The sequence below is a fragment of the Salvelinus sp. IW2-2015 genome, linkage group LG14, assembly GCF_002910315.2.
Source record: "Salvelinus sp. IW2-2015 linkage group LG14, ASM291031v2, whole genome shotgun sequence".
NCBI classification, from domain to species: Eukaryota; Metazoa; Chordata; class Actinopteri; order Salmoniformes; family Salmonidae; genus Salvelinus; species Salvelinus sp. IW2-2015.
This window is the reverse complement of record NC_036854.1, coordinates 44713985-44740405: the sequence shown is the minus strand read 5'-3', so window position 1 is coordinate 44740405 and position 26421 is coordinate 44713985. Positions and strand designations below refer to the sequence as shown.

General features: G+C 42.6%; 1 protein-coding gene across 1 annotated transcript in view; it reads left to right on the top strand.

The window, feature by feature from the left end:
• LOC111972514 (cadherin-18-like) overlaps nt 1–26421 on the top strand; it is a 238513-nt gene that overhangs the window by 51792 nt on the left and 160300 nt on the right. Inside the window, exon 3 of the mRNA XM_023999516.2 lies at nt 24109–24403. Coding sequence (XP_023855284.1) covers nt 24109–24403 — 295 coding nt within the window. The remainder of the gene's footprint in view (nt 1–24108; nt 24404–26421) is intronic.

Sequence of the window (26421 nt, the reverse complement as noted above, 5' to 3'; positions counted from 1 at the left end):
ATAAATGGTTTGTGCTGTGACAGAATCAGGCAACTGTCTTATATTTAATGCTACAGTGGAAAAAAGTGAAGCAAGGGTTTTAGTTAAATTGCTTTTTTGCGCCCATGCTTTGCAAAGGAGCTGAGCTGAGCGCTTGCTGGGTTCTGAATGCTCATTACCCATTGAGTGGTAATTTAGAACAGAATAAAATACACTGTCACAGCTCGCGTCATTCACCGTTTGTAATACAGAAAAAAAAACAATCCTCCAAGAGATGTTTTTTACAAAACTCTAAACCCAGTTACAGTTAGGTTATGTTCACTCACAAGTGTAAACCACTTCCCAGATCCCTGAAACACCACCTGCGTGTGTGTGTGTGTCATGCATCCATACGTGTGTATTGATTTTTCTCAGCCTTTCAGTGCACCTGTAACGTCCTGACCAMAGTTCTTATGTGTTTTGCTTGTTTAGTGTTGGTCAGGACGTGAGCTGGGTGGGAATTCTATGTTGTGTGTCTAGTTTGTCTGTTTCTGTGTCCAGCCTAATATGGTTCTCAATCAGAGGCAGCTGTCAATCGTTGTCCCTGATTGAGAATCATATATAGGAGGCTTGTTTTGTGTTGGGATTTTGTGGGTGATTGTTTCCTGTCTCTGTGTTTTGTCTGCACCAGATAGGTCTGTCTCGGTTTTCACATTTGTTATTTGTATTATGCGGTGTTACCGTTTTTATTCGCCTATTAAACATGTTGAACACTAGCCGCGCTGCATTTTGGTCCTCTCCTTCATCCCAGGAAGAAACCGTTACAAAATCACCCACCAAACTCGGACCAAGCAGCGTGGCAATGGGCAGCAGCGACAGCAGCAGCGGTACCAGGAGGATGGTCATGGGAGGAAATTATGAACGGTAAAGGACCCTGGGCTAAGGTTGGAAAGGATCGCCTCCCATGGGAACAGCTGGAGGCAGCTAGGAGAGCAGAGGCAACCGGAGAGAGGAACTGGCGTTTGAAGGTACGCGGCTAGCACGGAAACCGAGAAGAAATCCCAAAAATGTCTTGGGGGGGGCTAAAGGGTAGTGTGGCAAAGGCAGGTAGGAAACCTGCGCCCACTTCCCATGCTTACCGTTGAGAGCGGGAGTACGGGCAGACAACGTGTTATGCGGAAGAGCGCACGGTGTTTCCTGTACGTGTGCATAGCCCGGTGCGGGTTATCCACCTCCCCGCACTGGGCGGCTAGATTGAGCATTGAGCCAAGTGCCATGAAGCCGGCTCAACATATCTGGCCTCCAGTACGTCTCCTCGGGCCGGTGTACATGGCACCAGCCTTACGAATGGTGTCCCCGGTTCGCCTACACAGCCCAGTGCGGGTTATTCCACCTCCCCGCACTGGACGGGCTACGGGGAGCATGCAACCAGGCAAGGTTGGGCACGCTCGGTGCTCAAGGGAGCAAGTACGCTGCACGGTCCGGTATATCCGGCGGCACCTTCCCGCCAGCCCAGTACCATCAGTGCGAACCACGCACCAGGCTTCCAGTGCGTCTCCAGAGCCCTGTTCCTCCTCCACGCCTCTCCCTATGGTGCGTGTCTCCAGCCCAGTGCCTCCAGTTGCGCACCACGCACCAGGCCTACTGTGCACCTCAGCAGGTCAGAGTCGGCCGTCTGCCAACGCCGCCTGCACTGCTCGTCTGCCCAGCACCGTCTGCACTGCCTCCTGCCCAGCGCCGCCTGCACTGCCTGCCTGCCCAGCGCCATCTGAGCCATCCGTCTGCCCAGCGCCATCTGAGCCATCCGTCTGCCCAGCGCCATTGAGCCATCGTCTGCCCAGCGCATCTGAGCCATCCGTCTGCCCAGCGCCATCTGAGCCATCCGTCTGCCCAGCGCCATCTGAGCCATCCGTCTGCCCAGCGCCATCTGAGCCATCCGTCTGCCCAGCGCCATCTGAGCCATCCGTCTGCCCAGGCGAGCCATGCAGAGCCGCCATGCAGCAGGTCAGGAGCCGCCAGAGCCCAGCCAGTCAGGAGCCGCCAGAGCGCGCCAGCCAGTCAGGAGCCGCCAGAGCGCCAGCCAGTCAGGAGCCGCCAGAGCCGCCAGCCAGTCAGGAGCCGCCAGGGCCGCAGCCAGTCAGGAGCCGCCAGAGCGCGAGTCAGGAGCTGCCTTCCAGTCAGGAGCTGCCTTCCAGTCAGGAGCTAGCCTTCCAGTCATGAGCTGCCTTCCAGTCATGCGCTGCCTCCCAGTCTGAGCTGCTTCCAGTCATGAGCTGCCCTCCAGTCATGAGCTGCCCTGCCCAGTCATGAGCTGCCCTCCAGTCATGAGCTGCCCTCCAGTCATGAGCTGCCCTCCAGTCATGAGCTGCCATTCAGTCCGGAGCTGCCCTTCAGTCCTGAGCTACCTCTCTGTCCTGAGATACTCTCTGTCCTGAGATACCTCTCTGTCCTGAGATACCTCTCTGTCCTGAGATACCTCTCTGTCCTGAGTACCTCTCTGTCCTGAGATACCTCTCTGTCCTGAGCTGTCTCCTAAATCATGTGGGGGCTTTGGGGAGGATTCCTAGGCCAAGGTCGGGGGCGAGGGTCGCCACTCAAAGGACGCTAAGGAGGGGGACAAAGACAGTGGTGGAGTGGTGTCTCGTCCTGCGCCGGAGCCGCCACCGGAGCGGACAGTTGCCCACCCAGACCCTCCTCTTGAGTTTTAGGGGTGCGTTCGGAGTCCGCACCTCAGGAGGGGGGTACTGTAACGTCCTGACCAGAGTTTCTTATGTGTTTTGCTTGTTTAGTGTTGGTCAGGACGTGAGCTGGGTGGGAATTCTATGTTGTGTGTCTAGTTTGTCTGTTTCTGTGTCCAGCCTAATATGGTTCTCAATCAGAGGCAGCTGTCAATCGTTGTCCTGATTGAGAATCATATATAGGAAGCTTGTTTTGTGTTGGGATTTTGTGGGTGATTGTTTCCTGTCTCTGTGTTTTTGCTGCACCCAGATAGGTCTGTCTCGGTTTTCACATTTGTTATTTTGTTATTTGTATTAGTGTTACCGTTTATTCGCTATTTAAACATGTTGAACATAGCCGGCGCTGCATTTTGGTCCTCTCCTTCATCCCAGGAAGAAAACCGTTACAGCACCTCCAGTCAGTCTGGGGCTCCTGTCCCGTCTATGTTCAGGTCAGATCAGGAACCTTCTAGAACAATCTGTTTGCATCCCAAACGGCACTCTATTCCTCATATAGTACACTGTTTTTGTCCAGCATAATAAATACATCCCCATAAAAATATGTCAGTTTAAGATAGAGATATCTGGGGTTTTGCACTGGATGGTGTTCTCTGGTGTTCTCTGTTTTGCTCTTGGACGCCCCACAATAATGTCTGAATGTTCCCTGGTGCCAGTTGAAAAAATGAATGGAGGTACAGTATATATGGAGACTGTTTAGTGCAAAAAAAGGGGTTCAATACATGTTAAAAAAATCAGGATCTTTCAAAGATCTATCAGATATAGGACAGTTACTTTAGAACAAACTTCCTTCAGATTTTTTGGGGGGTACTATCTTTTGTTCCATTTAGTGAATCTATTATTCAATGCGTTTCTATGGCCAATAACAGTAAGGCCACATTTTAGTAAAACATTTTTTTTTTTATATTCATGAAAAAATATATACTTTAAGGGGTCTTCAAATTTTAAATCAAATAGCTAAATGATCCTTGATATGACCTTAAACAATTCCATATAGCTTAGTTGAACACGCCCCCCCTGAACCCCTTGCTAAGACAGGACTGTCATGGGTTTTAAAAGCACCTTTCGCACCATTCACAAACTCTAGAAGGATAACTCTGCTTCATGTTCAGTGGACTACCAGCAGAGGTAGTGTTGATCGTGCAAGATCAAATGTGTCTATGCGTGGAATCAATTAAATAGCCTGTAGGCTARATGCATGGGTGGAGAAGCATGTGCAGTTGTCGTTCCATGGAAATTAACTTCCTAAATATGATAGGCTATAGTTTAGGCTCCGACATTGACTGGAAATAAAAATCAATTTTTTTTCTGCCTGCAAATTGTCAGGATCCTATCAAATTAAGGTTGTAAGATTATTTCAAAACAGTTGTGTTTCTGTTTTGTAGGCTATTCGTTATCTATTGTATCCCAGTCTTTTGTCCCCACTCGCTTCAAGATCACCACCATTGTTCCTGTACCCAAGAAAGCGWAGGTAACTGAACTAAATTACTATTGCCACGTAGCACTCACTTCTGTCATCATGAAGTGCTTTGAGAGGCTAGTTAGGGACCGTATCACCTCAACCTTACCCGACAACCTAGACCCACTTGAAGGGGCTTCACCTAGGGGTCATGATAGGGGCTGTACCAAATGTTTGTTGTATTATAATAATAGATTTTGCTTATGTTGTATTAATAGAAGGGGAGGGGTTATACGACCCCACCCTCCTTACATTATAAGACCCCTCCCTCCTTACATTTATAGGGTCCTAGACTACACAATATATATTCATTATAGAGGTTTAGTATTGTTCCACAGTTGTTTTCTGGTCTCTTTGCCTCTTATAAAGAGACCCCTCTGAGAAATGTGTGACTGTGAAGACAGAACTCTGCAGGGGAGTGTAAGAGATAAGAGATTAGTCAGACATTCCACTATAAATCAACTTGGACATTTACTGCTAAGCTTTTAGATAGCTATATAAACAAGAGTTTTAGTGTTGAGTAGGCACGGTTTTCGTCTCATGAGTAAAAGATAATGACGTAGGCAGTGACATCACTAGGGCTGGATAAAATAACTTGGGACCTTTTCTTTGATGCAGAACTTACTCGGAAACATGCGTGCTATGTTCCTGGTGCCAACTTCTGTCTGCAATTGCAATAATAAAGGTGTTTTGAATGATTTAATTAAAGATATTTCCATAATGCTAATTTCACCAATGAGCCAATGATTYACAAGGAACAAGGAAACGAACCCCAACACACTACAATTCACATACCGCCCAAACAAATCCACAGAGGAATCAATCGCAATTGCGCTGCCCTATACATTTCCGACATTTAGCAGATGCTCTTAAGCCTTCAACACCATAGTGCCCTCCAAGCTCATCACTAAGCTCAGGGCCCTGGGTCTGAACCCCTCCCTGTGCAACTGGGTCCTGGACTTCCTGACTTGCCGACCCAAAGTGGTGAAGGTAGGCAACAACACCTCCGCCATGCTGATCCTCGAAACGGGGGCCTCACAGGGGTGCGTGCTCAGCCCCCTCCTGTACTCCCTTTTCACTCATGACTGCGTGGCCACCCATGTCTCCAACTCAAGTTTGCTGGCCACACAACATTGGTAGGCCTGATTACCTTCAATGACGAGACAGCCTACAGGGAGGAGGTGAGAGTCCTGGCTGAGTGGTGCCAGGAATAACTTCTCCCTCAATGTCAACAAAACAAAGGAGCCGAAGTGGAGACGTTCAAAAGCTTCAAGMTCCTCATCGTGCACAGGACTGACGACCTGAAATGGTCCCTTCACACAGACGGTGTGTTGAAAAAAGCGCAACAGGAGGCCTCAGGAGGCTGAAAAAATTTGGTTTGACCCCTAAGCCCCTTATGAAATTCTACAGATGCACCATTGAGAGCATCCTGTCGGGCTGTATCACTGCCTGGTATGGAATTGGCTGAGAAAAGAGAAAAGGGCAGCACAGCTGGCCCTTAAATGTACACGGAGTGCTAACATTCATAATACGCATGCCAATCTCTCATGGCTCAAAGTAGAGGAGAGATTGACTTCATCACTACTTYTTTTTGTAAGAAGTATTGACATGCTGAATGCACCGAGCTRTCTGTTTAAACTACTAGCACTCGGACACCCATGCATACCCCACAAGACATGCCACCAGAGGTCTCTTCACAATCCCAAAGTRCAGAACAGACTACATAGAGCCATGACTACATGGAACTCTATTCCAAATCAAGTAACTGATGCAACCAGTAAAATTTTGATTTTAAAAACAGATTAAAAAAACACRTTATGGAACAGTGGGGACTGGGAAGACACACATACTTAGGCACAGACAAACGCTTACATGTACACATAAGACACGCACTCTACACACACGTACACATGGATTTTGAATTGTAGATACAYTGTATGTGGTAGTAGACTATGGCCTGAGGGCACACACTTAATGTGTTGTGAAAAGTGTTATGGAATGTAATGTCATGTAATATTTATCATTTTGTATAGCTGCCTTAATGTTGCTGGACCCCAGGAAGAGTGACAGCAGCTAATGGGGATCCTTAAAAAATACAAAAACTGCCTGCCCTCCAGTACGTCTACAGCCCCCAGAGTCACAGGAAGGCCAAGAAGATAAATAAGAACCTCAACCACCCGAGCCACGGCCTGTTCACCCAGCTGGGACAGAGAGCTGGTACCGAGAGACTGATAAACAGCTTCTATATCCAGGCCAGACTGTTAAACAATCACCACTAGCTGGCCTCCTCGCAGAACCCTGGCCTGGAATGCTTTCCCTACATACTGTACATAGTCATTGAACATAGGTAACTTTAATAATGTTTACATACTGTTGAACAACTTTATATGTATGTACTGTATTCTAGTCATGGCACATCACCGTACATATATTTTCTATTAATATACTGTCAATACTGTCTATACACACCATTACTTATATATACGCTACCATTCAAAAGTTTGGGGTCACTTAGAAATGTCCTTGTTTTTGAAAGAAAAGCAAATTGTACAACACAAGTTTTCAGCTGTGCTAACTTAATTGCAAATGGATTTTCTAATGATCAATTAGCCTTTTAAAATGATAAACTTGGATTAGCTAACACAACGTGCCATTGGAACACAGGAGTGATGGTTGCTGATAATGGGCCTCTGTACGCCTATGTAGATATTCCATTAAAAATCAGCCGTATCCAGCTACACTAGTCATTTACAACATTAARGATGTCTACACTGTATTTCTGATCAATTTGATGTTATTTTAACGGATAACAAATGTGCTTTTCTTTCAAAAACAAAGATATTTCTAAGTGACCCCAAACTTTTGAACGGCAGTGTGTACAGTTGAAGTCAGAAGTTTACATACACCTTAGCCAAATACAAATAAACTCAGCGTTTCATAAGTCCTGACATTTAATCCTAGTAAAGATTCTGTGTCTTAGGTCAGTTAGGATCACCACTTTATTTTAAGAATGTGATGAAATGTCAGAATAATAGAGAGAATTATTTATTTCAGCTTTTGTTTCTTTCATCACATTCCCAGTGGGTCAGAAGTTTACATACACTCAATTAGTATTTGGTAGCATTGCCTTTAAATTGTTTAACTTTGGTCAAATGTTTTGGGTAGCCTTCCACAAGCTTCTCACAATAAGTTGGGTGAATTTTGGCCCATTCCTCCTGACAGAGCTGGTGTAACTGAGTCAGGTTTGTAGGCCTCCTTGCTCGCACACGCTTTTTTAGGTCTGCCCACAAATTCTTTATAGGATTGAGGTCGGGGCTTTGTGATGGTCACTCCAATACCTTGACTTTGTTGTCCTTAAGCCATTTTGCCACAAATTTGGAAGTTTGCTTGGGGTTATTGTCCATTTAGAAGACCCATTTGTGACCAAGCTTTAACTTCCTGACTGATGTCTTGAGATGTTGCTTCAATATATCCACATAATTTTCCTTCTCATGAAGCCATCTATTTAAATATGTTTTGATTTATTTTTTACACTTTTTTGGTTACTACATGATTCCATATGTGTTCCTTTATAGTTTTGATGTCTTCACTATTATTCTACAATGTATAAAATAGTAAAAATAAAGAAAAACCCTTGAATGAGGAGATGTGTCCAAACTTGACTGGTACTGTATATAAAAATGTATGGGACATTGTTTTTTTTACCAGTGATGTTTTACTCACTCAAAAGGCAATTTTACATTGGAATCAGAATAACTGTTTGGGACCTTTTTAAGTGTGTGTGATCGTGTCAGTTTGAATCTGTGGAGAGTGAAACGTCTCATCAAAACCACACCCATAGTTATCAWATTTCTCAGCATACTGCAGGTAGATTTTTTTTTTCAGGATCTTTTTTTATTATCTGTGTTTTTGCCTGTAAATTGTTTGATTAATCTTGCTACACACAGATAAATAACATTCATTTTTCTAAAATAATCCAATCAGTTAGTTTGAGTTATTGCAACCGTTACTGAAATTGTTGTTYCAATTTAAATGGTTTAGGTTGTCTTCTTTTTTACTTATGTGTTTAATCCACTATGTAGGTGAATGAAAATGCCTAGTTTTGGGTAGCCTATCTCTGGCTGGATTCTAATATGAATTGCATATCACTTTGCAAGCCAGTGTACTGTGCCTTGAAGATATAGAGTGCCTTGCGTAAAGTATTCATGCCCCTACCTTGGCTTTTTTATTTTGTTGCCTTACAACCTGGAATTCAAATAGATTTTGGGGGGCTTTGTATCATTTGATTTACACAAATACTTACCACTTTGAAGATGCAAAATGTTTTTTATTGTGAAACAAACAAGACAAAAAAAACGGAAAACTTGAGAGTGCAAAACTATTCACCCCTCAAAGTCAATACTTTGTAGAGCCACCTTTTGCAGCAATTACAGCTGCAAGTCTCTTGGGATATGTCTCTATAAGCTTGGCACATCTAGCCACTGGGATTTTTGCCCATTATTCAAGGCACTGCTCCAGCTCCTTCAAGTTGGATGTTCCTGCTGGTATACGGTAATCTTTAAGTAATACCACAGAATCTTCAATTGGATTGAGGTCTGGGCTTTGACTAGGCCATTCAAAGACATTTAAATGTTTCCCTTAAACCACTCGAGTGTTGCTTAGGGTCATTGTCCTGCTGGAAGGTGAACCGCTGTCCCAGTCTCAATCTCTGGAAGACTGAAACAGTTTTCCCTCAAGATTTTCCCTGTATTTAGCTCCATCCATCATTCCTTCAATTCTGATCAGTTTTCCAGTCCCTGCAGATGAAAATCATCCACAGCATGATGCTGCCACCACCATGCTTCACTGTGGGGATGATGTTCTCAGGGTGATGAGAGGTGTTGGGTTTGTGCCAGACATAGCGCTTTCCTTGATGGCCAAAAAGGTACCTTTTAGTCTCATCTGACCCACTGGAATTGTGATACAGTGAAATAATCTGTCTGTAAACAATTGTTGGAAAAATTACTTGTGTCATGCACAAGGTAGATGTCCTAACTGACTTGCCAAAACTACAGTTTGTTAACAAGAAATTTGTGGAGTGGTTGAAAAACTAGTTTTAATGACTCCAACCTAATTGTATGTAAACGTCCGACTTCAACTGTATATAACTCAGCAAAAAAAACATCCCTTTTTCAGGACCCTGTCGTTAAAAGATATTTGTAAATATCCAAATAACTTCACAGATATTCATTGTAAAGGGTTTAAACACTGTTTCCCATGCTTGTTCAATGAACCATAAACAATTAATGAACATGCACCTGTGGAACGGTCGTTAGGACACTAACAGCTTACAGACGGTAGGCAATTATGGTCACAATTATGAAAACTTAGGACACTAAAGAGGCCTTTCTACTGACTCTGAAAAACACCCAAAAGAAAGATGCCCAGGGTCCCTGCTCATCTGCGTGAACGTGCCTTAGGCATGCTGCAAGAAGGAATGCGGACCACAGATGTGGCAAGGGCAATAAATTGCCATTTCCGTACTGTGAGACGCCAAAGACAGCACTACAGGGAGACAGGACAGACAGCTGATCGTCCTCACAGTGGCAGACCACGTGTAACAACACCTGCACAGGATCGGTACATCCGAACATCACACCTGCGGGACAGGTACAGGATGGCCGAAGTTACACCAGATACGCACAATCCTTCCATCAGTACTCTGACTGTCCACAATAGGCTGAAAGAGGCTGGACTGAGGGCTTGTAGGCCTGTTGTAAGGCAGGTCCTCACCAGACATCACCGGCAACAACGTCACCTATGGGCACAAACCCACCGTCGCTGGGCCAGACAGGATTGGCAAAAAGTGCTCTTCACTGATGAGTCGCGGTTTTGTCTCACCAGGGGTGATGGTCGGATTCGCGTTTATCGTCAAAGGAATGAGCGTTACACCGAGGCCTGTACTTTGGAGCGGGATCGATTTGGAGGTGGAGGGTCCGTCATGGTCTGGGGCAGCACTGAGCTTGTCGTCATTGCAGGCAATCTCAACGCTGTGCATTACAGGGAAGACATCCTCCCTTCCTSCAGGCTCATCCTGACATGACCCTTCAGCATGACAATGCCACCAGCCATACTGCTCGTCCTGATCATGATTTCCTGCAAGACAGGAATGTCAGTGTTCTGCCATGGCCAGCAATGAGCCCAGATCTCAATCCCATTGATCACGTCTGGGACCTGTTGGATCGGAGGGTGAGGGCTAGGGCCATTCCCCCCAGAAATGTCCGGGAACTTGCAGGTGCCTTGGTGGAAGAGTGGGGTAACATCTCACAGCAAGAACTGGCAAATCTGGTGCAGTCCACGAGGAGGAAATGCACTGCAGTACACTGCAGCTGGTGGCCACACCAGATACTGACTGTTACTTTTGATTTTGACCCTCCCTTTTCTCAGGGACACTTTATTCCATTTCTGTTAGTCACATGTCTGTGGAACGTGTTCAGTTTATGTTTCAGTTGTTGAATGTTGTTATGTTCATACAACTATTTACACATGTTATTTTTACTGAAATTAACCCAGTTGACAGTGAGAGGATGTTTCTTTTTTTGCTGAGTTCATATATATATATATATATATATACTGTATATATACACTTTTGCTTAGATGACAGCTTGGCACACTCTTGGAATTCTCTCAACCAGCTTCATCTGGAACGCTTTTCCAACAGTATTGAAGGAGTTCCCACATATGCTAAGCACTCGTTGGCTCAAACCATCTCAATTGGGTTGAGGTCGGGTGATGATGAAGGCCAGGTCATCTGATGCAGCACTCCATCACCCTCCTTCTTGTTCAAATAGCTCTTACACAGCCTGAAGGTGTTGGGTCATTGTCATATTGAAAAACAAATGACAGTCCCGCTAAGCACAAACCAGATTTGATGGCGTATCGCTGCAGAATCCTGTYGTAGCCATGCTGGTTAAGTGTGCCTTGCATTCTAAAAAATTACAGACAGTGTCACCAGCAAAGCACCCCCACACCTTCTCCTCCATGCTTCACGGTGGGAACCACACATGCAGAGATAATCCGTTCACTTACTCTGCGTCTCACAAAGACACWGCGGTTGGAACCAACAATCGCACATTTGGACTCAGCAGACCAAAGGACAGATTTCCACCGGTCTAATGTCCATTGCTTGTGTTTCTTGYCCCAAGCAAGTCTCTTCTTTAGTAGTGGTTTATTTGCAGCGATTAGACCATGAGGCCTGATTCATGCAGTGTCCTCAGAATAGTTGATGTTGAGATGGGCCTGCTACTTGGACTCTGTGAAGCATTTATTTGGGCTGCAGTTTTTGAGGCTGGTAACTCTAACTTTTATTCTGCAGCAGAGGTAACTCTGGGTCTTCCTTTCTGTGGCAGTCCTCATGAGAGCCTGTTTCATCATAGCACWTGATGGTTTTTGAGACTGCACTTGAAGATTTTCCGGATTGACTGACCTCATGTCTTAAAGTAATTATGGACTGTTGTTTCTCTTTGTTTATTTAAGCTGTTCTTGCCATATTATGGACTTGGTCTTTTACCAAATAGGGCTATCTTCTTTATACCATCCCTACCATGTCACAACACAACTGATTGGCTCAAATGCATTAAGAAGGAAAGAAATTCCACAAATTCACTTTTAACAAGGCACACCTGTTAATGTAAATGCATTCCAGGTGACTACCTCATGAATCTGGTTGAGAGAAAARCAAAAGTGAGCAAAGCTGTCATCAAGGCAAAGGGTGGGTACTTTGAAGAATCTCAAAAATGAAATACATTTTGATTTGTTGAACARGTTTTTGGTTACAACATGATTCCATATGTGTTCTTTCACACGTAGTTTTYATGTATTCACTATAATTTTACAATGTAGAAAATAGTAAAAATAAAAACSCTTGAATGAGTAGGTTTGTCCAAACCTTGGACTGGTACTGTATATATATATATATCTGTACCAATAGCCATGTGAGAATCTCTGGTATTTTAACCTATTTCTTAGGCAATTATTTCACATTTTGAACTTGACTAGYGTGTCAAAATTGCTGGCATGGGGCTGCAAAGTGAGCTGCATCACATACACCTAAAATAACATTGAGGGACAGTGGTTGGGTTCAGGACTAGTTCTTGTCAGCAGCAGCAGGCAGGTGTGGTATAAAAATCAGTCCCGCACAGACCTCTACTGTGAACATCAATTGTACTGAACAAAAATATAATTCAACATGCAACAATTTCAAAGATTTTAGTTACAGTTCATATAAGGAAATCAGTCAATTTAAATGAATTAATTAMACCCTAATCTATGGATTTCACATGACAGATACGCATCTGTTGGTCACTGATACCTTAAAAAAAAGTTAGGGGTGTGGATCAGAAAACCAGTCAGTATCTAGTGTGACCACCATTTACCTCATACAGCGCGACAAATCTCCTTTGCATATAGTTGATCAGGCTGTTGACTGTGGCCTCTAGAATGTTGTCCCACTCCTCTTCAATGGCTGTGAGAAGTTTCTGGATATTGGCGGGAACTGGAACACTTTGACGTACACGTCGATCCAGAGCATCCCTAACATGCTTAATMGGTGACATATCTGGTGAGTATGCAGGCCATGAAAGAACTGGGWCATTTTCAGTTTCCAGGAATTGTGTAAAGACAACGTTGACATCAGCAAACCGCTCGCCCCKATGATACCATACACTTGGCCATTTGGAGGTACTGGCAAATTCTCTAAAACGACGTTAGAGCCCGCTTATGGCCTTTTTATTGTCCCCAGCACAAGGTGCACCTGTGTAATTATCATGCTGTTTAATCAGTTTATTGATATGACACACCTGGCATGTGGATGGATTATCTTGGCAAAGGATAAATGCTCACTAACAGGGATGTAAACAAATTTGTGCACAACATTTGAGAGAAATAAGCTTTTTGTGCATATGGAATGCCGGGTTTCATTTTATTTCCCCCAGCAGCAGTAGAAGTCAAAATAGAGGACAGCCATTAGGGAAGATGATGTGCATCAGAGACAAGCAGCACATCTTTATCATGACCCCATCACAATCTCCCAATTCACGGTCATTAGCTGTGTGTTCCATCATCACCAAGGTGCCCAAGACTGTGACAAATCAATTGTCAAGAGAGTGCTATGAGGATATGATTGGGGGAAGCACGGACGAAATGCAGCAATAATCAAGCAATAATCAAGCGCACCCACATAAAATGTGATTAAGTCCTCTTGAGCGAAGAATAAGGGCTGAAATTTAATAAAAAACAAACCCTCCTCGCTAATTGCAAATGTGAGACCTGGCGCTGAAGAGCCAACCCCTTTTTCTCATACCGCTTCCCCTCTCCTCCTTGCCTATTTGTGGAAAGACAGAGAGCGCGTCCCTAAAGACACATATCCTTAATTTCTCCAACTCCCCATCAGCACTTTTCTATGTTTTCAGAGATGCTAACTCTTAGGTGAATCTAGGCAGCTTCCTAGCAAGACAGTTGACACCAACACTTGTTTGGTTCCTGCGGCGTAGCACAGCTGGCAAATGTGACAGCATATAAATCGTAATGGTCAAATACAAACACTCCAAGTGCACATACAGACACAAACAACAAGATAATCAGTTGAGATAATCACACACCCCAACAAGTAGATGTACATGCTAATGTATGTCTGTGTCTCAAATAGCACCCTATGCCCTATATAGTGCACTACACTGTAAAAATGTCCTGTTATTTTACGGTAACTTACAGTCAGAGAGTTGTCTATAATTACCGTAAAAAAAGGTACAGCGTGTTAGCGTACCGTATTTTACGGCATCCAATACTGTTACTGTAAAAAAAATTACCATTGTTTTTTCAATCACTGACAAGCAACTGGCTGCCTGTAAGTTACCATAAAACAACAGTACAGTGCATTACTGTAATCGTATGACGGTATTTGTAACAAATTAAATGATATGTTCTTGTTCATCGACCTTAGCTTATTGCACTGACTGTAAGTCGCTCTGGATAAGAGCATCTGCTAATTGACCAGAATGTAAATGTGAAAAATGAAGACACACTGCTGGMTATTATTTTAATGAGCTCCGCCCCCAAACAAGGCCACATTTGATCAAAATACAAWTAGTTAGAGGGTGGCACACATTAAAATAATACCCTACAGTGTGCTTTGCAACTGTTCATTTTTACATTTACATTTTGGTCATTTAGCAGATGCTCTTATCCAGAGCGACTTACAGTCAGTGCAATAAGCTAAGGTCGATGAACAWGAACATATCAGAGTCATAGCAAGTAAAAATATTATGTCCACAGCTTTGTCTCTGTGTACCCCTCCATTATCAGGCTGCACACTGGCCAAGTGATCAAATCTATCTAGACTTTGTTTATTAAAGGGTTTGTCTGGGGATCTGAATGTTCCTGCCAGTGACTGTGTTGCCCCTGACAATTTTGATCCCTTTAACACTCAATGTCCTAATGCATTCCCTGCAGACAGCCACCATGCACCAGCCATGCGCCAGACAGTCATCCTTTTGGCTAGGCCTTATTGAACTCACCATAGAGAGAGAGAGAGAGAAACACAATCCCTGCATCCTCCTCTCTGTAGCACAGTGGAGGAGAGGGCTCAACTTTTCAGTACAGTACGTCTCAAATGGTTTCCTATTTACTTATATACTAATATAGAGCACTACATTTGACCAGAGCACTGTAGTAGCAGTAGCAGTAGCAGCGGTAGCAGTAACAGTAGTAGCAGTAGTAGCAGTAACAGTAGTAGCAGTAGCAGTAGCAGCTGTCATAAAAGAGCACTGTACTGTATATGGAATAGGTTGCCATTTTGGAAGTAACTTATAGTGCATTCAGAAAGTATTCAGACCCCTTGACCTTTTCCACATTTTGTTACGTTACAGCCTTATTCTAAAATTGATTAAACCGTTTTTTTTACTCATCAATATCCCGTAATGACAAAGCAAAAACAGTTTCTTAGAAATGTTTGCAAATTTATAACAAATACAAAACMGAAAAATTATATTTACATAAATATTCAAACCCTTTACTGAGTACTTTGTTGAAGCACCTTTGGCAGTGTTGATGCTACAAGCTTGGCAAACCTGTATTTGGAGAGTTTCTCCCATTCTTCTCTGCAGATCCTCTCACGCTCTGTCAGGTTGGATGGGGAGCATCGCCGCATAGCTATTTTCAGATCTCTCCAGAGATGTTCGATCGGGTTCAAGTCCGGGCTCTGGCTGGGCCACTCAAGGACGTTCAGAGARTTGTCCCGAAGCCACTCCTGCATTGTCTTGGCTGTGTGCTTAGGGTCATTGTCCTGTTGGAAGGTGAACCTTCGCAACAGTCTGAGGTCCTGAGTGCTCTGGAGCAGGTTTTTATCAAGGATCTCTCTGTACTTTGCTCCATTCAACATGCGCCCGATCCTGACTAGTCTCCCAGTCTCTGCCGCTGAAAAACATCCCCACAGCATGATGCTGCCACTACCATGCTTCATCGTAGGGATGGTGCCAGGTTTCCTCCAGACGTGACGCTTGGCATTCAGGCCAAATAGTTCAATCTTTGTTTCATCAGACCAGAGAATCTTGTTTCTCATGGTCTGAGAGTCCTTAAGGTGCCTTTTTGGCAAACTCCAAGCGTGCTGTCATGTTCCTTTTACTGAGGAGTGGCTTCRYRCTGGCCACTACCATGAAGGCCTGATTGGTGGAGTGCTGCAGAGATGGTTGTCCTTCTGGAAGGTTCTCCCATCTCCACAGACAAACTCTAGATCTCTTTCAGAGTGACCATCGGGTTCTTGGTCACCTCCCGGCCAGCTCTAGGTCAGAGTCTTGGTGGTTACAAACTTCTTCCATTTAAGAATGCTGGAGTCCACTGTGTTCTTGGGGTCCTTCAATGCTGCAGATTTGGTACCCTTCCTCAGATCTGTGCCTTGACACAATCCTGTCTCGGAGCTCTACGGACAATTCCTTTGACCTCATGGCTTTGTTTTTGCTCTGACATGTACTGTCAACTGTGGGACCTGTTATAGACAGGTGACTGTCTTTCCAAATCATGTCCAATCAAATTAATTTACCCCAGGTGGATTCCAATCAAGTTGTAGAAACATCACAAGGACAATCTATGGAAACAGGATGCACCGGAGCTCAATTTCGAGTCTCATAGCAAACTCCTGAATACTAATTTAAATAAGGTATTTCTAAAAACCTGTTTTCACTTTGTRATTATGGAGMATTGTGTGTAGATTGATGAGAAAAAAYATATTTTATCAATTTTAGAGTAAGGATGTAACGTAGCAAAATGTGGAAGAATACTTTCCGAAATGCACTGTATGTCTTATTGGTTAAAATAATAAAGAAAAAAATAGCTGTCTCTCCCTCAGTGGCACGACTCACCTAGCGATGTTTTGCCTGCCTTGAGGAGAGAGAGGAGGAAGCAGCTCAGTATTAGAGAGGATTTCTACTTATTTGTATGTGGACACTCACCGCTAACTGACAGACAGTTCCCCACACATCTTTCCATCCCCTCCTCAGGACATTGCAGTTGTTTTTCATATGGCCTTCATTATTCCCACACACACACGCACACACACGCACACACACACACATACACACCCATACACACAGYCAGTGGTGATGTATGTTCAGCTCTTTTCGGACAGGACCGTTGATGTACTACTGTATTAACAAAATGAACACTAATTACATCCAAAAGGCGGGGGAGTCATGAACATTTCTGAGTGATCATCTTTAATGAACTATAAATAAATGATCCCTGACTGTACTGGTATTGAATGCATTAGAAGGCACACTGCATAGAGATGTAGCCATTTACAAAGGATTATGTCTGTTAGAGCATTGAGTGGTCTTCCTAGTAGGTTTAGCCTATCAATATTGGCCATCGAATATGATGTTATGGCTTTTATGTCAATCYGGCTTTTCCTGACACTGCTGGAATCAAATGCATTACAAGTATCAGAATGGCACTCCACATGGAGTTGTAGCCATAGCCCCAAAGGAAGCTGTCTGTAACACCATAGATTGGTCTACCTAACAGGTTCAACCTTTGATGCTGATCGGTATTGCCCATCTGATTTGGTTTTATGACTTCTGTGTCAGTCTTGTTGTTCCCATGTGGCCTAACACACTGTGTCTTCCCCTATAGTGTTTGATGTTGGGATAATGACCCGTAACCTGTTATCACTTTTATCTCCCGGCTTTGGAAAGGGACCAGTCACCATATGCTCAGTGGCTCACACACTCTTAAGCGACTGTGATATATTAGCTCTTGCCAAACAAGTCAATGGCCAAATTAGCACTCTGACCGCAGGCTAAATTAAATGTATGTGCTTGTACTTGCAGAGTGCCTCCTTCCGACATGTAAGTGGTTTCTTCTCCTGTAGTGAGGTGTTGTTTATTTCCTCCCTACTTCCTGATTTCTCCAAACACCACACACCCTGATCATGACACTCACATGTATAATGCACATTTAAAATCTATAATATTACTATTACTCTATTACGCCAGGTTCTTTCCTGCAGTCTCCATCACCCATGGGAAGTGTAAACCGCCTGTTTCATTGTATGCTTTTGTATGGTTGGTGGGTTGTCGTTAACTTAATCCTGATTCCTGATTAGGAGAGTAAAAACTCAATGGGAACTTTGACTCCCTACCTAATTAGAGYCTCTGATGTTTACCAGAGGTTGGACAGTTTGCTCCCATCAAGTGGCAAGCCTTGCAATCAGCCAGCAGCTTTTTAATTAGGGATTCATTTGCTAGGCACAGTTTTGATTAGATTTGGACCCGGTACCTTTCGCACTGCTCAACTTAATGTTGTGAAATACAGAGGGGAACAAGGGGAGATGGGGTCAGAMGTGTGTAGGGGAGGGGTAATTCCTGACATGCAGAAGGACACCAGCGATTAAGTTTTTTATGTCCCCTGCTGTTTTGTATTTGTCTAATTGAGATAATCATTGTGATCGGAACTCAATAGCCTGTTATTGCCAGTGCAAATCAGCTGACAACTAGACCGTGACTCCAAACCACCCCTTGGGTCCTGTCCTGCAGGACTACTAGAGTTCTTTGTAAATAGAGTATATCACCACCAACAAGCCTTGCTGACTTAATGCAGTACTCCTTGTCTGTCACTTACTGGGAGTCTCTCTCACATGCTCACTCAGAGGGAGTTTACCTCATCAATAATGGCTACCTCATAAATTCAGTAATGGCTACCTCATTTGCTTCATAATGGCTACCTTCAGTGGTGTAGTTAGTGGAGGGAAAACACGTAAATGCTGTTTACGCACCTTTTTTATTTCGCTTACCTACTGATCTCTGAAAAACACGTTGAGAATAAGTCGTTCACATGAGATACTAAGTCGTCCAAACAAGTTATTTAGTCGTTTGAATGTCTTATTATCTGTTCAAATTACTTAATTAGACCTAATTTTTATGCAGCGTCAGTTGTGCTTTTGAGACCTTTGCTGCAGCCATTCATTCACTAATTCCATCCATTGATATGATTATTCATTGACAGTTCTTTGATAGAGCTGCTTTTGAATGCCAGAGTATGTAAGTGGGCCAACAATATCAGACGGTTTTACCAATTTGACTTCCGATTCTGCCACTTATCCACATTGCTCCAAATGTAAAATGTTGTCAGTSTTATTTGACCTCAGGTTTGCTCCTACTGCWCAGCATCATCATTKRGAAGGTTGCATGTTCAATCCCAARKGTATTATTATTAWTTTTTTTACCCTATCCAAAACCTTAACCCTTAAAATGGTAACCTGGAGTTGCTACATACTTTTTTTGACTTATAAAATAATATGTACACATTGATTATTAAAGAATATAACGTCTAAATGCCTCACGAGCTTATCTTAACTGTCATACCACATCAGAACCCAACATATAATCTTGCTTTACTCAAATGTTTATAAACAAAGTAAAAGTAAACAACATTTTTGCCTCAAAACATGATTAAAKCTACTCTGAACAAAAAAATAAGTGCAGCATGCAACAATAGTTTTTTTTTACTGAGTTACATTTCACATACGGAAATCAGTCAATTTAAATAAATTCATGACTAGGAATACAGATACCTATCTCTTGGTCACAGATACCATTTAAAAAAGGTAGGGGCGTGGATCAGAAAACCAGTCAGTATCTGGTGTCCACAATTTGCCTCATGAGGCGCGACACATGTCCTTCGCATAGAGTTGATCAGGCTGTTGATTGTGACCTGTGGAATGTTGTCCCACTCCTCTTCAATGTTTCCTGGATATTGGTGGGAACTGGAACACGCTGTCATACACATCGATCCCGAGCATCCCAAACAGGCTCAATGGTTGACATATCTGGTGAGTATGCAGGCCATGGAAGAACTGGGACATTTTCAGCTTCCAGGAATTGTGTACAGATCCTTGCGACATGGGGCTGTGAATTATCATGCTCAAACATGAGGTGAAGGCGGCAGATGAATGGCACGACAAAGGGCCCCAGGATCTKATCACGGTATCTCTGTGCATTCAACTTGTCATCGATAAAATGCAATTGCGTTCATTGTCTGTAGTTTATGCCTGCKKATACCATAACCCCACCACCACCATGGGGCAGTCTGTTCACAACTTTGACATCAGCAAATCGCTCACCCACACGACACTATACACACTGTCTAGTACACTGTCRAGTACAGTTGAAACCGGGATTCATCCGTGAAGAGCACACTTGTCCAGCGTGCCAGTGGCCATCAAAGGTGAGCATTTTCCYAACTGCATTCAGGTCAACACCCTTGTGACGGCGACGAGCACCCTGATGAGCTTCACTGAGACGGTTTCTGACAGTTTGTACAGAAATTCTTTGGTTGTGCAAACCCACAGTTTAATCAGCTGTCCGGTTGGCTGGTCTCAGACGATCCTGCAGGTGAAGAAGCTYGATGTAGAGGWCCTGGGCTGGGGTGGTTACACGTGGGCAGGGGTTGTGAGGTCGATTGGACATACTGCCAAATTCTCTAAAACAATGTTGGAGGTGGCTTATGGTACAGAAATTAACATTCAATTCTCTGACAACAGCTCTTCTGGACATTCCTGCAGTCAGCATGCCAATTGCACGCTCCCTCAAAACTTGAGAAATCTGTCACAAAACTGCACATTTTAGAGTGGCCTTTTATTGTCCCCACCACCTATGTAATGATCATGCTGTTTAATCAGCTTCTTGATATSCCACACCTGTCAGGTAGATGGATTATRTTGGCYAAGGAGAGATGCTCACTAACAGATATATAAACAAATGTGTGRACAAAATTTGAGTATCGAACATTTCTGGGATTTTTTATTTCTGCTCATCAAATATGGGACAAACACTTTACATGTTGCATTTATATTTTTGTTCAGTATATAATGTTTATGGATTGTCACTCCTTGCATCCATAGCACTTTCWTATTGTTTCAACTGCTGATTGCCCCTTTAAATTAAGCATCTGGAATTAATGAAGGAAAGTGCTGAGTAGGAGCAACCAAGGGTGTCAAAAACACTTTGAAATGTTACGTTTGGAGAAACATGGATACATGTCAGAATCTGAAGTCAAATTGGTAAAACCGTGAGATCATGTTGGCCCACGCATGCTTTTGCATTCAAACGCAGCCCTATCAAAAACTGCCAATGAATAATCATATCAATGGATGGAATCAGTGAATGAATGGCTGCATCAACGGTCTGACAAGCACAACTGGCACTGCATAACAAATTACACCTTATTAAAAAAACAATTAAGTCGTTTGAACGAGATAATAAGTKATTCAAATGAGATACTAAGTTCCAAGAGTCAAATTTTGTTATATATTTTTTGCCTTGGGCTTCAGGACTTCTGTATATGCTCAATAATGGTTGGGTAGATACATATGCAATGCAATATGAAAATGGTGCTGCTATCATGAAGCATTATTGCTGTGAAGTCAAAATTGCCTGTTGTGGCTAGCCCCTTGATGTTTGACACATTAATTCATGTAGAAGGTGAGAATGTAAATGGACGGTTGAACTCTTCAGGCTTTGTTAGATCACTGTATGCATTTTAAATGATAAGTTACCTATTACTTAGTACCTTATATATTTTTTTAAAGTTCTGTCATCTTCATTCAAATGAATGAAAACAGTATGGATGGTTATACTGCATTTGTTGTACAGTTWTAATGTCCTGATTTGTTAAAGCAGGTGAATAGTATGTAATGTTGGGCGGCAGGTAGCCTAGTGGTTAAGGAGTTGGGCCATTAACCGAAATATCACAGGTTTGAATACCTTAATCTACAAAGTGGAAAAATCTGATGTGTCCTTGAGCAAGGCACTTAAAACCTCTCTGTGATATGTGGGACGCTAGCGTTTGGTATTGGTTTCACATGGCCAACATCCAGTGAAAATGCAGAGCGCCAAACTCAAATAAATTACTATAAAAATTTAACTTTCATGGAATCACACATGCAATACACCAAATTAAAGCTACACTTGTTGTGAATCCAGCCAACCTGTCAGATTTCAAAAAGGCTTTACGACAAAAGCACACCAAACYATTATGTTAGGTCAGTACATAGCCACAGAAAAACACAGCCATTTTTCCATCCAAAGAGAGGAGTCACAAAAAGCATAAATAAAGATAAAATGAATCACTAACCTTTGATGATCTTCATCAGATGACACTCATAGGACTTCATGTTACACAWMWCATGTATGTTTTGTTCGATAAAGTTCATAGTTATATCCAAATATCTCAGTTTACATTGGCGCGTTACGTTCAGTAATGTTTTGCTTCCAAAACATCCGGTGATTTTGCAGAGAGCCACATCAATTTACAGAAATARTCATCATAAATGTTGTTGAAAATACATGTGTTATGCATGGAACTTTATCTAAACTTCTCCTTAATGCAACCGCTGTGTCGAATTTCAAAAAAGCTTTACCGAAAAACCACACCATGCAATAATCTGAGTACAGCGCTCAGAGCCCAAACAAGCCAAAGTCAGATATAGCATTATAAATATTCACTTACCTTTGATGATCTTCATCAGAATGCACTCCCAGGAATACCAGTTCCACAATAAATGTTTGATTTGTTCGATAAAGTCCATCATTTATGTCCAAACACCTCCTTTTGTTCACGCGTTTAGTACACAATCCAAACTGATGACGCGTTGGCAGGTCCGGGCGAAAGTTCAGACGAAAAGTCATGTTACAGTTCGTAGAAACATGTCAAACTAAGTATAGAATCAATCTTTAGGATGTTTTAATCATAAATCTTCAATAATGTTRCAACCGGAGAATTCCTTTGTCTTCAGAAATGCAATGGACGCAAGCTACCTCTCATGTGAATGCGCGTGACCAYCTCGTGGCACTCTGCCAGACCTCTGACTCAAACCTCTCTCATTCCCCCCTCCTTTATAGTAGAAGCATCAAACAAGGTTCTAAAGAATGTTGACATCTAGTGGAAGCCTTAGGAAGTGCAAAATGACCCKATTTCCACTGTATCTTGGATAGGCAAAGACTTGAAAACCTACAACCTCAGATTTCCCACTTCCTGGTTGGATGTTTTCTCAGGTTTTTGCCTGCCATATAAGTTCTGTTATACTCACAGACAGCATTCAAACAGTTTTAGAAACTTCAGAGTGTTTTCTATCCAAATATAATAATTATATGCATATTCTAGCTTTTAGGARAGAGTAGCAGGCAGTTTACTCTGGGCACCTTTTTATCCAAGCTACTCAATACTGCCCCSCTGTCCCAAAMAAGTTAACCCTCATTTGCTGTAAAACTTCACTGACCCTGTAAAGCAAACATATTTTATGTTTTTGCTTTTAAGTTCTAACTGAAACTGTCAGGTAATTGGGATTTGGTAAAGCAGGTGACTATTACTGTAAGAACTTCACAGGATACAAACTAAAACTGTCAAGTAATTGGGATTTGGTTAAGCAGGTGAATAATATGAGATTTGTTGTTAGTATTTGTTGTGAAGTTCTGAGCAGAATAATTGGCATGAGAGTGGCAATTSCCAAGTTATCAATTATGCCTGAACAAACAGCTTGGTTTTCTCTCCCATTTTTTGCTCTCTTACTGAGAATTAAGAMTTAGTAAGTGTAGCACTGAGTAAGTAGCCAATCTACACCACCTTTTTATCTTATAGAGGTGAGGTCCTCTGATAATTACCAAACACTATATCAACAATCTATAATAACACAGGTTCTTACCAACATAGGTGGAGCATGGAAATAAGAAGTTTAGAATAAAGTTTCAAATAGAAACCCTTTTATTTTTTCTGCAGCAGCATAGTTTCAGTTCGTAGATTCAGTAMAATTGTATGGTCACACATAGCCTAATAATCATCAGAGAGCTCCACTTGAAAATATAACAATCTTCGGCGATGTCACTTGTACAGTCATTCTAGTACAATTATTATCTTGACAAGAGCACACAAACTAAATGCATTGTTGAGGGAGARGTGCCACAGGGAGAATGAGAGTGGATCCTGGCTGAACAGCACATATTTCCAACTAGTCAACCAGGCTGCCTCACTGGAATTTGGACTAAAAACACATTCACCGCTTTCGTCTTCCCCAGGCACGCCTATCTGTACACGTGTAAAAGCAATCTGCTGGCACAGGGAAACACTGGCAAACACATGTTTAGAAATCCCAGGCTAAAGCTTTGTCTATGACATTTTGAATATGTTACATTGAATAATCTAAGACTCACAGGTTTGTCTGATGTATTAACTTACCAGCCCACTCACAACTAATAGGCTCCCTATGATTTTCTAGAGAATATCTCCATATTTTGTAGTTTTTGGACTGGCATTTAGCACTTATTAAATATTTAAGTTTTAAAATTGCTATAACTTAAAGGGGTAACTTATCTAATAATTATGGTTATGCAATGTAGTAGAGCTCTGATATGTTGTCTCTGGTCTCTCTTACAGCTTCATTCCAACTCAGACAAAGGGGATGGCTCCGTAAGGTACATTCTGAGTGGGGAAGGTGCTGGGAGTATATTCATCATCAACGAGGTGACAGGAGATATTCATGCAACTGAGAGCCTGGACCGGGAAAGGAAAGCACACTACGTCCTCCACGCACAAGCCTTCGACCGCAACACCGAAAAGCCCCTGGAACCAAAGTCGGAATTCATCATCAAAGTCCAGGACATCAATGACAATGCCCCCAAATTTCCAGATGGTCCCTTTGTAGCTGCTGTGRCTGAGATGTCTCAAGTGGGTAAGGACAGCCCTGTAATTTGCTACCTGCTTCCAATAAGTTAACTTGACTTTGCAYTATGCAAATACTAGATAAAAGACGTGGTGGCCATTTTGGCTTTGTTGGAGTGTGTCCTTTATCTAGGAATGCATTTTACCCATAACATATTTTACATTCACATTCTTATTTACAACATGTTATTATTTAAATCATTGGAATCTTAAGAAATAGATTGCGAATCGAAAACATCTGGCACAAGACCTCGGTGTTTAATACATTCTAAAAGCTTTAACCCGACTATTAAAACCACTCTGACCCTGTTCCACTACTAAATTCATTGTTAAAAGCCCATACATAGTTGTATACTGTACACGTACAACAACAGGATGATAAAAACATGCAACATGTTCCATGTTCTCAGTTGTTTCCTCTCTTTTCATTTCCATTTTCATCTTTTCGTGTGGCAGTGGAGTCTTCCCTCCCTCCCTTCTTTCTTTCTTTTTTTCTTTCTTTCTTTCTTTCTTTCTTTCTTTCTTTCTTTCTTTCTTTCTTTCTTTCTTTCTTTCTTTCTTTCTTTCTTTCTTTCTTCCTCTTTTTGTTTATATTTACTTACTTTCTCTCTCCCTCTCTCTCGCTCTCTCGCCCTCTCTCTCTCTGATGGTTCCCCTGGGTAGGGAAAGGAAGGTCTTTATGAAGCACTCAATAGTGCTCTCCGTCATCCCTCCATCCCTCCCTCAAGACTCTGCAAGCCTCTGGAAGCCTCTCCATCAAGGAGAGAAAGAGTCCAGTTGCCTCCTCCTGATATGCCCGCATCCTGTGGCAGCATCTATGTTGTCTCTCCGTTTTAGCTATGGACAAACAAAAGCTGTTTTTTTTAGCATTTTTTCAGTACAATGGATTTCTCTCTGCCTGGCAGCCAAATGGCTCTAAAATGTTTTGCTGAAACACATCAGACTTGGGTCCAAAAAGTGTTGTGTTTTGCCCAGAATGGTGGCATGCTTCTATCATCATCTTTTAAACTCTTGGTCAGATATTTCAAAGTTGGTGATGATTGCTCTATCAATGCCACTTTTTGTGTTCTTTGAGCCGCTATCCTCCTTTCTGTCCACATTCAACCATTTTGGTGCTTATTTTTTGAGCTTCTTAGGTGCTTTTGAAAAATGACAAAGTGGTGGCCTGGGGTGGTCTAGCGAAAAGGGCCAGGGCCTTCAGTGGACTTGAACAGCTTTGCCAATTCACTCAGTGTACTGTGTAGATCTGCACTGTAAACCCCAATGTGATGTCATGGCTCAAAACTTTTGAGGAAACCTGTTGCACGTAATATATCTGAGTACAGTTACTTATCGTGATTTGTAGTCATTACTCAAACCAATAGAGTCACTGTGACCATAAATGGGGTCCAAATTTGAGTTGTATCAGCTTGAAAATGTTGAGTTACGCTCCCACTAAGCCATGCCTCCAAAATAAATGAATTCCCAGTGTGAATTCCATTTTTGAGTGAATTGTAGTTATCACCCATGACTGTGTTTGTTAGTGACAGAGACATAGTTGTTGAATTCGTTCATATTCAGTCCTGTGGCCTTCACCAAGTGAGTTCCTAWGCAAATCTTATCATCATAATTATATAATACATTACATATCTCAGAAGGATGTATTTTGAGACCTTGCTTTACCCTAATGCAGGGGCCTGAAACTTATGGTTTACAGGCCACATCGGGCCTGCAAGTAGGGTTGCAACATTCCTGGTTAAAGGATTTCCAGGATCCATTCAACTTGGATATCTGGAAAACCTGGGAAAMGTACCAGATTTTTGCAACCCTACCTGCAAGTAGTGACATTACGTTTGATGCTGGAGCTCTGAGACATGCATTGAAATCACTAAGCAGTGTACTTCAAAGCAGTGTACCAATGCCTGGATCAGAAGCCRGTGATCAATGAAGTCGGAATCTTCTTTTTGTTGAACAACCACCTGATTGGTTTGGTATTGTTTTGGTAGAAGACAAAGGCTACGCTGCACATGTGCTACGGGGTGTGGGACG